Source organism: Nothoprocta perdicaria, unplaced genomic scaffold (genome assembly GCF_003342845.1).
Source record: "Nothoprocta perdicaria isolate Ctin4 unplaced genomic scaffold, notPer1 scaffold_32, whole genome shotgun sequence".
Taxonomy (NCBI): domain Eukaryota; kingdom Metazoa; phylum Chordata; class Aves; order Tinamiformes; family Tinamidae; genus Nothoprocta; species Nothoprocta perdicaria.
The window spans coordinates 4315561-4327225 of record NW_020455555.1 but is presented as its reverse complement, the minus strand read 5'-3'; the positions used below and the strand labels follow the sequence as shown (position 1 = coordinate 4327225).

Sequence of the window (11665 nt, the reverse complement as noted above, 5' to 3'; positions counted from 1 at the left end):
CCTTCCCCCACCCGCCCCCAGGCCCCTGATTCTTACGTGATTCAGAGCTAGTGCAACTTTATTAGAGATGTCCTCAACATTACGGCCTCTGCCCAGCTGAGTTTGCGGTTTTGTTTCCTTTTTGATTTGTGGAGCAGCAGGATACTCTGCATTGGCACGTTCAAGCTCTAAACTCTACTAGCCTGTTTATTGATCAATTAAATATAGTTTTACCACAGGAATATAAAGTATTTAATTGAAGAAGCTGGATCTTTAACAGTAGACGAGTATATTATTCTGGTTTCCACCTTTGGATATTAACTATGATACATTATATATTGTATTTGGCTTCATATCACGGGAAATTTTTATGACATGCCTAGCATGCAAAGTGTTTCTTAGTAGTTTCCATTCTGTTTTTGTATCGATTATGCTGTCTTTGAACAGTAATTGAGATGGTTTGAATCACAACCCATTTTCACATTGTAAAATGCCTCCAAGTCACACTTCTCTTTATTGATGTCTATGCTTAGCTGCACGGTAGTGATGTCCTTCAAAGCGAACACACATCCACAGGAAAGCTCTCTCCTTACGAGAACCCAGTCCCTCCAGGCCCGGACTTTTCCTCTTGCAAAGGGACTGCCGGGATGAGGGCTTAGCACCCAGCGGGTGCACAAGGAGCACCCCAGCAGGCTACAAGTTCCTTGTCCAGCCTCGGAGGCTGCGCTTCCAGGGACGCTCTGCGGGCTGGCGCCAGCGGAGACGCGCGCCCGCGGCGCTCTCCGGACGGGACACCGGCCGCGGCGGACAACCCCGACCCAGCCACCGAGCCCCGGGCTTGCAAACCCTCTGATTCAGATCAACACCGGCTCCTGTTCTAACTCTTGAAATGCTTGGCCTTCTCGGAAACCGCAAAGCCGTTTTCTGCACTCCTCTTTTTCAGCAGCTCGTGCCAGTGAGGTTCTGTCTCCTAAATTGCTTCTCTGGTATGCAGGAGGGTTTCACAGCCTAGGTAAAGTAGATTCAACTCTTGACAAATTCACGGACCACGATACGGGAAAGCAAAGCTCGGTGGGAGGGAAAAGGCAGTGTCCGAGCCATCGGACACTGGGAGAGTGGCAGGTGCTCAGTACCTTGCAGGATCAGACCATGGGGAAAGGAACTTTGTTTGCGTCCTTGCACCGCAATATTACCTACGGTATGTTTACATCCATTAAGATTAATCTGAACCAGTTGCCTCAGCTTGTAAACAGTAAACGTTACCACAAAAACAAAACAACAAAAACAACAACACTGCTCAAAAGTATATAGAAACTGGAAAAATTACAAACACATTAAAAAAAAATTAGGACAGCCACAGTCTTTACAAAAAGTTGCAGATAAAATGATACTGTTTAATTTAAAAAAAAAAGAAACAAAAATCAAAAAAAAAAAAAAAAAAAAAAAAACCCAAACATAAAGAGAACAGAATATACTGGACAAATAAAACTATATAAATTATTGTGACCAAATGTGACACTGGTAGTTTACGAGTGGATATGTACAGTCAAATTAAACAGTGTTTACCCTTCTGTTCTAATAGTGTTAAAATGAAAAATGAAAAATCTATTGCCTTTTTACTATACATTGCATTGATTGAATATTTTTGTCAAAGTTACCCAAAAAGCAAATCCAAGGATTGTATGGGTTCACAGCCCTCTTCTTCTTTTCGGGTTCATCTCGAGCCCTCGACTCATTTGAAACAAGGCAGCGCTTCTGATCCTTGGCTCAATGAAACCCAAACGCAACCGTCACCTCTGATTTCAGTGAGCTCAGGACTGGGCCTGCGTTTCCACGGCTCCCTTTGAACATTTGCTCTCACCATACACAAGTCCTTTCAGAAAACACATATGCAAGATGCAGTGATTATTTTTTGTTTAGTTTTGTTTTGTTTTTGCAGGGGGGYGGGCAAAGGGGAGGGGGTGAATTAAAGCAGCAGTCCTGTCTGGATCTGATTTGGAGGCGTTCCACTGCACGGGGTAAGACTGTATCCTGGTTAACAAAAATACAGATTGCTCATTCTGCAAGACATCATCACAGGGGAAGGAATGTCACTAACGTAACATTTYTTTTTTCCTCAGATTCTTTTTGTGTGAGTGAAAGAATTTACAGTTTTGTGCTGGGATGTACAGAGGACAGCTGGGAAGATGGGAATGCAGCTTGAGGGTTTATAGCAGCTAAAGGATAAATGCTATTATGCAAAAGGTCACCGTATGAACTTCCTACAGGTGTTGCTGCAGCTAAGTGTCTGTACAGTTGCTGCGAATTTGCAGGGGACGTAAGGAATTGTCTCTGCACCATGAAGGAATGAAGAGCCAAAGGTTGCATTAATGGGGAAAGCACAGTCTGATTTTTCAAGTACTGTAAGGGATGAGAATACCCGGGCGGGAGGCGATTGTTCAGCCCTGCACACAGCGTGCCYGGGTACAGGCCTGTGAAGATAGGGGTTGAAAGGGGAAATTTGTGGCCTTCCAACATGTTGCCAGAATGTAGGCTGTGCACGGACTTGCTGCCTTCCCCCTCTGGATCGGGAACCTTTTCTTTCACCAGGGTCTCCTTTGGTAAGTGCAGAGGAGAGACAGCTCGGATTTTTTTTTCAGAAATGACCTTATCCAAATCCTCCAGGCTCCGTTTCAAAGGCCGGGCAGCCCCGATGGTTTGAGGACTCGCCCTGCGGCCCATGATAGGATGCACCATCCCCTCCATCTTCCTCAGGTTCTCCAGTCTCTGGGCCTGCTGTTTCCCTGTCCTGTGGAGCAGCTCGCTGTGTTTTTTAGGGCCTGTCATGGCCATGGGGGACACGCGGCAGGCTTTGGGGTTGCAGTCTAGGCTCACAGGCTGGCTGCTTGCAGCCGGGAATTGGGAGATGCTTTTGCCTTCTTGCTGTGCCATGGATGAATGAGGGAGGCTGGAGCCCAGAGCCTTTGCAGTCTGTTTGTGTATGCTCTTTGGAAGACTCAAATCTGTTGGCTGATCATCTGAAGAGGCCTCCACTGCTGCCTTTTTTTCTTGCTGATGCAAAGATGGGTGATAATTTAAATTTAGTTTTTCTTGGTGTTTGTGTTGAGTAAAAGTAGAAATATTTTCTGACTCTCTGAACATGTCCCGAGGGAGATACTTTGATGTCTGTTCATTATTAAGGTGGTGTTCTGTGTGCCTATAAAGGCTGTGCAGATGAGGCGATGAATAAAAATCTGCCAAGAAAGCGGGCACATGGGAGTGATGCAGTGCCCTTTTCTCACTCATTTTATCTTTGCAGTCCTGGATATCTGTCTTCGGTACATACGACTCGGCAAGAGAACTGAGGTGATGTTTTGAAAAATCACAGCGCTGATGATCCGGTTTACTTAGCGTGTCATGCTTAAAAATGTCATTAATCGATCTCCTTTCTTCCTTAGTTTTAAAACTCTGCACATGTTGAATGACTGATGGCCTATTAATTGCTACAGGATCCGAATTAAGGGTGTGGGCACCTTGTGATATGCTTGAGGACAGCTCATCTCTGCTGCTTAGTTTCTTTTTGCTGATCAAAGGTGGAGGAGAACCGTATGGATAGCTACAAGACAAGGTGGCCCCACTGACCTGTGACAGCAGTTTTTTCTTTGCTAGGGGTGACATGATGCCCGGATTACCCTTTGAGTAGAGGAGTGGCGTGTACCCGAAAGCAGAGTCATTGTTCATGGAATCAGGCAGCTCCTTCTCCTTGAACATGTCAAAGTTCTGGACCACCAGCACTTTGGGTGTTTGCTTGAGTGCGTTGTGGATATCTTCGTTTCCCAGCTGATCCACTTTGACGGTGCAGTTTGCGATGTAATCGGCCATCTGTGGCAATTTGTCATCTTCCATGTCGCCTGGAGTGGGCAGCTGGACTGGGAAAGTTGTAAAGGGCATTTCTGGGGCTTCACTTTCTAAGCTGTCACTAAAAGCTTTGTGCAACCTTTGTTCTGGCTTTGTGTCTTCCAGGGCATCTGCTGAAGGGTGCAGCCGCTTGGTGTTGGTGGCATCCAGCATGGTCTCCTCCTCTGAGGGCATTGATACACTTGAGAAAGGGGATGAGCGCTGGACATCCTCCTTGGCCTTCTCACTGTTTGAGCTGTTTTCTGTCAAGTCTCTCTTTTCCAGAGGTGGTGGCCGAGCTGCCTCTGGTGAAAGAGATGGGGGACTTTGCACAGTTTGTTTCATCTCTCCTGCTGTAGGATGTTCAGGGAAATTTTTCTGGTCTGTTGCTTCTTGATCCTTCTCTTGTTCTGATGAAACCTAATAAAATGATTCAATAGACAGTAATAAGAATGCTGTGTGTGTTTGCAGGCTGTTCATAAAATCATACATAGAAGCCTGTTTGCTACTTTCAGAGATGTACTTGTCAGTCACCTTGTTGGAATGTGAAAGCTCTAACACCAGGGATCAGAATCAAACAAAGAAATATACCTCCTGGAAATATTAAGAATTACACCATTCCTGCTGGTGTCGTAATAAAGCGTTTCAAAACAGTATGATTGTAACCTGACTAGAGGCACTGGTGGCTTGACCAGATCGCTGAATGCTGAGCTCACATAGTCTTTAAAATTAATTAGGCCAGTGTGGAAGGGCAGATTTCATCACATAATCAATAAGGCTATAGAAATTTCTCTTGCGAGCCAACTTCACCAATACAAATTACAAACCAATCCTAATGTTTTTTTCTTTTACAATGCCAAAAACATAACGCCTCTGACTATCTTAAAATGCAGTGATCACAGAAGAGATCATTCACACCCGGTTCTGCATTAAAGTGTGAAAATGATAGAAATGGAATAGTGGCAATCCCTATTGTAGGCAGCAAATCACTGCCACAGCTTAACTGGGACACACATTTTTTTTATTAACGGATTAAAATGAAGTTGTCAACATTCAGTAAGTGTGTGTGCATGCTATTACAAACATAGCTTTTATCCGCTATCGTCAATGGGGCTGCAGCTCTTTCTGCTCCCCCGTTAATAAAGCTTGTGCGCACAATTCGCACCATTCATCCCATTATGTAGCCGGCTGCACTGCGACCCGCAAAGGTCGTTAGGGCGGCCCATCTGCGATCCAGCTGACTGACAGCCCTTTTCAGAGCCGCTGTCACTCTCCTCTGACATGCCGTGGCTGAAGACAGTCAGAAAACAGCAGCATTGTGCGAGCCCTTCATTATTATTGTTTTCTTTCCCCCTTAGTTGTAAAGATAAGATGCATCAAGAAAGTTATTATCTAAGTGCTGCTTTATGGTCTATCATTGATTGGAGTGAGGGACAGGAAAAGGTCCCAGCAAATCTAACCATACTAGAGATTTATTTCTTCACAGCTGCTTTTAAATATTCCTGTGTGTTTGGCTGGCCTATTAGTTACAGTGTCTGCTCGTCATTGTAACTTTTTCTTTTTAAACTAATAGCTGCCTTTTCCAGTCCAAATACCATCATTAGGTCCTTTACAAAGTACTATCACTGGTCTCTTGAGCTTATAAAATTACAGGAAAATACCAGACAGATGAGCAAAGCAAGGAAGAAAAAAAGGAGAAATCATATTTAATAACTGTACATTCTGCACTTTGTCTCTGTTAAGCAACATTTTGATTGAAGTTTAAGCTATTGTGAGGAAACGTGCAGTCTAAGGCTAATAGCGTTTTGCCCGGTGTCTTGTTACAGTGACTACTACAGTCATTGTGATGGCAGGAAAACAGTGAAGAGCACAAAAGCAAATGCAACTGCAATAAATTAAAGTTATATTCTTCCTTGCGTGCTTGTCACTGTGCATGAGGCAAACACGCAACTGAGAGGACTGTGCCCTTGTAGCTTGACCCCGCTTTTACAGAGAGCAGATCAGGCCAGCTCCTAGGCCACACGGTGGCTTAGTTATGGCTATGCCTCTRCATGTATAGATGTAGCTGTGGAGGTTCCCCATGAGCAGAAACTCTCCATGAGCCCACTGTCCCTGGATGAGGAGGCACCCAAGGGATGTCTACCACACAACCCGGCCTGGGGACCTGCTGCCAACAAGTCCCAACAAGTGAGGTGTGAAGGATAATATGCGACCTTGCCTGCCCCAGGCAAGCGTGGCTTTTGCAATGGGATGGGATCCATTGTCTCCATTCCCCTGACCACCAGCAAGGCCACAGAGCCCATCCCATGGCATGGCACCATTGGTCACGTCCAGCCTTGCGGGCCCCTTCGCTGCCCGGGTGTCACATATCCACCTACCTGTGTGGTGCCCCCACCAGGCTGATGTCCCTAATTGCCCACCCTGATCACAGCAGGCAGGACTCTGCCCTTCATCCCAGTCAGGGGCCAGATTAATTCTGCTCTAAAAGGTASCATCCCACAATAGGAAACTGCTCTGATTGTACGTTTTTATTGTCTCTTCCAGGCTCCTTACATTTCCGATAAGCACAGCTTAGGAACCCTTCCTGCAAATCACATGCAGAAATAACTGCAGTTCAAGCAGCAGGAAGTTTGAGATAGGGAACAACAAAAGCGAGGAAATTCAAAGTTAAAGCTGACGCTCCACTGCTGACTTGTTATGCTGTACCAAGCTGTGGCAGGCCCGATAGCATGCAATGTATCTTGCTGATCCAAGGCCCTACAATAAATAACCAGGCACAAAGGAATGACAGGGGAACGGAGCACAAGCCTTAACTTCGCATTTCCTTGCTGTGGGCAATTTGTGTTGCAACCTTCCAGTGACTTAAGTTGTGTGCACTCTCCTCTCCATGTATTTTTAACCAGAAGCAGAGGAGTTCTCCCCCGAACAGGGTTCCCTACCTTAAAATTCTAGAGAGAAAACAAAAAAAACCCCTCCTCTCTCTGTGAAGTGCCCTGACATTGGATATTACAGACACTGTTGATAGAGGCGATTAAAAACATAAATTCTGGTTCATACAGGAGATGAACTTGCCACTGTAAGCATGACTTAAAGAGGTAGTGGCATGCAAAAATCAAATTTTTCTGCTCTTGAGACCGAGTGGGTAAAGTCTCAGCCACATCCCTGTCTACTGGCTCCGTGATTTTTTTAAACAGTGAGGAGGAGGATTGTTGTTAGCTGAGTCAAGACCAATTTCCAAACTGGTTTAGAAACAGGCAGGACGTACGTACCTGCCAGACAGCAGCGCAGTCGAGGGAGCAGCGCGAGTCTGCCGGCACGTCACATGGCTTCGGCATTCTTTAAATACTTACTTTCACTGCAGCGCCTTGAAGGCTGCCCTGATCTGGCAGGACGCAAGGGGAAGAGCAATATCTTGTGCATGGGGCYACGGGTGAGGAACTCCACAGACTCATTTGCACCCCAATGCAAGGGGGCACAGGGAAGTGCAGGCAGCACTCACAACCAAGGTGCTCAAGACACACTAGAGCTAAATTCCCTTTGATTTTGTATCACTTAGCAAATCCTTTGTTTGCATGCCAATTTGAATTTTACTCATCTATCTTATCATCAACTGTGAACATAAAAGTCTGTCGCATGAGGCTGGTCCTAGGATGGCACTGAGTGATGGTCAGGTGGTTGGAGAGGGACCTGACCCATACGGAAAGTGCCTGTGGCAGAACAGAGAGAGCAGGGAGTGCATCAAGGTCCACTTCCCAAAAAAAGACCTTTCTACCTAAAAAGAAACTATACCTAAGATGATAAGAGCCCTGCTGTTTYACAGGCATAAGCGAAGCTCTGCAGCTATGGAAGGGCTGATCCAGAGGTGGYCATTACACAAATCAGCTGTATCCAGCAGTTACCACAGCATTATCAGCAGTATTAGAGGTTCCCGCACCCTATCCTTAGATTAGGAAATAACTGTGGTGCCTGTGTGGTTTCCTTTTGGCAGCTGCTGATCTTTTAGCGGTGACCGCTGTATAATACAACGAGGAGAAATGATCTTGTTACATCCAGGGCTTGGTTTTCTGCCATCGCTTCCACGCAACATGGAGCTAACTGGTGGCTGCCTGCAGCCTGGCAGGATCACAACGCTGGCAGTACCGCAACAACGGGATCTCCGCTGCTCAGCGAAGGCCAACCTCTCCAAAATCACATTTAAATTATGCATTTTATCCCTGGATTTCAAGCGATTAAAGCCGTACATTTTTAATTGAAAAGTTAAAAAGCAGGAAGCAACCAACCTCAGATGCATCCTGGGGTTTCTGTGCATTATCTTTTTCCTTCTTGCTCTTTTGGTTTTCATTTTTGATGCGTTTTGTTCCAGACACTTTTGTTTTCACTTCACCCTCCTGGGAACTGTTATCCTGTTTTCGAGGCTTCACTGGAGGCARTGGCTTATCTTCCTCTCCTTTAATAAATCTTTCATACGGCAGGATTAATCTAGGGGATTAAGGAACAAATAATTGATCAGGTTTTGCCATTCTAGCAAAGAACAAAATGTATCTACTACGAGCAGTTTACTTAATAAATCTATCTCCTTCCGCAGCATAAAAGCAACCCTGTAACCTCTACATCTACAAATCCAACTATGATAAATCAACTCATTTGGCAGAATCATCACGTGGTGTAAATCCAGYGGAGCTGCAATTGGTGTAAATCAGGCATCAGCAATGCTGGAGCRGTGCATGTGGTTACACCAATTTGTACCAGCTGAGGATACGAGCCACCTCTTTTAGACCAATTAAAGAGAACTGCATATATTCATACATTATCCCATAACGGTGTGAGGGAAGTGCCTATCCAGCGGGTTGGCACCAGCTTCGTGCTCTCCAGGTGTGAGGCGTAGAGGCAGGTGACACAGGGGCCATCAGCGGCAGCCGGCCAGGCCCCCGGCACCCGCGTCAGGACTTGCCTCTGCAAACACCCTTTTCTGCCCTAGCAGAGAGCTGGTCAGGCCAAAGACAGGAAGAATGGGGCAGCAAACGAGAGAGGAAGAGAKTAAAAAAAATGATTTTTTTAACTGGGAACTTCCCTCCACAAAGTGTGTGAGACTGCTCTAAAAAAGGAACAAACAAGCAAAAAATATCCCCCCGCCCCACACCAAAGCATTGAACAGTTTGAGTTTTAATCTATCTGTTTCCTCTTTGCAGTTCTTGATCTGAAAGGAAAAATAACTGATGTAATTAAACGGGATGGATTGCATTACAATCTCGGTTTCAACTTCAGTGATTAAAGTTTTTATAATGCATTTGGTATGATTAATGACTCACTGTGGGATTAATACAGGGCTCAGACTTTTAAAATATGAACTTTAATACAGCAAACGTAATTTTTTTTTTTTTAAAAAAGACAAGTTGACTCTATGAAGAAAATGTACTTTGCTTATAAACAACATAAATCTGTTCAAATACCAGGAATCCTTAATTATCTTTAATCTAAGACTCCAAGGCAGAAATCTCTTTGGTTCAGATATTCGTTTGTTATCCTAGAATCAGTTTCTAAGCATGCAATTTTGATTTACATACTTAGATGTTCAAACACAGTTTGGGCTTAAGAGAGCAGAAATTAGATTGCTCGTGATCATAATATTTTACATTTTAATAAAATGCAACATAAATTATGTTAAAATATAAACCTAATTTATGCTATATTAGAAACAAAATTCATTAACTGAGCATGCTCTGACATGGTATGTGCAAAGAGGCGTGAATAATACCTCCTAGCCCTGAATTTGGCAGGGCTCCAGTAATGAAGCTAAGCAGAGCCCACAGGGAATATTCATCTTCAGATCCCATTACAAACTGAGTTTAAACATGTTACAGCTGCTAAAACTGGAAACTGCTCCCTCTATGCAAACTTAGCAAAATAATACGCAGTTGCCAAATACCTGCTTCCCGCTGTAATATTACAGTTAATGTGTGTATAATAAAAAGCATAACTAAGCAGAATATGGCGGGCGGGGGGAAATCTTGTTCATACTTGAGGGCTGCGCAAACATTCGTGCGAGCCGGGCCGCGCTCGCCACGCGAAGCGCGGCTCGGGGCGTTGCGGGGGGAGGCCGCAGCGCCAGGCCTGCCGCTAACAAAAACCCGCTTTCACGGCAGCGGCGGCGGTGGCGGTGCGAACGCCGCGACCCGACTGTTTGGCTGTGTTTTGCTGCCATGGGAACGCGCGGCCGCGGGGCTCCCAAAGGGAAGCGGGCGCGTTGCGCCGGTGGGCGCCCGCGGCGCGGGCCGGCGGCGGTGTGGGGCCGCCGTGGGAGCGTGGGGCGCGCGCGTGCCGCTCGCTTTTCCCTGAGCTCAGCAGCTGGCAGGGAGACAGCCCTAAAAACACCCTTGGCGCAGGCAGCCCCAGGCCCGGCGCCAGCGGCAGCAGCGCCGGACTTGGACGCGGCTCCTGCCGGGCAGGAGGCATGACTAAGGCAAAACCCCGGCGAGGCACCAGCGCTGCTCGCCGCGGGGTGGGGTTTCTATTTTTATTTGATTGCAATTTCTATCTTCTGCCCCCTCCCTGGCTTCAGTGCGCACAGCGCGGCTGCTCCGCGGCGCTGCCCTGGCAGTTTTCAGGGGTTTTGCTGCGGAGGGCCAAGGCGCCGGGCGCAGGCCGCACCAGCGCGCCCAGGCGCCCCGCGGGCCGTGCTCGCGGCACCGACACGCCGCCGGGCACGGGGCGAAGCGGAGCCCCGCGCGCCACTCGCGGGCACGGCTCCCACGCGTGCGCGGCACAGGCGAGGCCGAGACCACCTGGCACAAGACTGTGCAAAGGCAACGTTGAATTGGAACAAAAATCAATGCAGCCAAACGCACCCTCCCATGCCGCCCGCCGCGGGAGCTCCTCGGCCACATCCCTCTGCCCAGGGATTACCAAAGTGCTCGGGAAAAGGCAAAGGGAGGGGGTTCTTCTGTGGCCCACAGAAATATTTACTTGCAAAGGCTGGCAGAAAACCAAATAAAGGGGTCTTTATCACGATCAAGATTCCAATATTAAGATTAATAAAATGTATTATTTATAAGTCAATTAACATAAATAGAATATGTAAGCACCAGTGTATTAAAAAATCTTTCCACAGGCAGCAGATTTTTAGCAGCATGAGTTTTTTTTTTCCTGGAATAATACAAGAATAACATTTTCCAGCCAAGAGCAGAAACAGTAGGGGAGTCTCTGCTATCACAGAGCTTCTTATTAAATTCAGTCACTGTGAAAAGCGAGCTTTTTTTTTTTTTAAATAAAGACAACTTAAAATCAATACAAGTTAGATTAACAAATCAGTACTATACTAATCCTGATTTATTACAATCGGCAATATTAAGTTTAATCACGTATAAACTGCTACTCTAAAAAAGATTGTGCTTTACTAAGTCCTGAATTAAATAATGGTGCAGAGTGTACTGAGTCTTAGATCTGCATCATCTGATATTATGAAAAATTCAATGTACTTCTCTGCAGCAGATGTCAGAGGTCAGCAAATCTATTACAGTAATGTAAGTAATCTGGCTTTCTGCCAACCCTTTAAAAAAAAAAAAAACAAAAAAACACTGAAGCAGATAATTTTATATTTACAAATTCTAAAATCCTCCAGGGACTGAATCTATTTCCCAACAAAAAGCAGAAACTTCACATTACAGAAATGTATTTCACAGTATATCAAACATGTCTTCATCATTAGCATTTCATAAAATGAACAAAAAAGCCCTTAATCTTTATTAGTCAACATTTTTTTCCCAGCCTAGAAATAACAATACAAGATCTAATCTAAGCCAGTAACCACTGT

At 45.6% G+C, this 11665-nt stretch overlaps 1 protein-coding gene across 1 annotated transcript in view; it reads right to left on the bottom strand.

Moving 5' to 3' along the window:
* Positions 1-1352: 1352 nt before the first annotated feature.
* Positions 1353-11665, bottom strand: part of ARID5B (AT-rich interaction domain 5B) — a 97671-nt gene continuing 87358 nt past the window's right edge. Inside the window, exons 8-9 of the mRNA XM_026043049.1 lie at positions 8136-8334; positions 1353-4275 (exon numbers count right to left, since the gene is read on the bottom strand). Of these exons, the coding sequence (XP_025898834.1) occupies positions 2125-4275; positions 8136-8334 (2350 nt within the window). The 3' untranslated portion in view covers positions 1353-2124. The remainder of the gene's footprint in view (positions 4276-8135; positions 8335-11665) is intronic.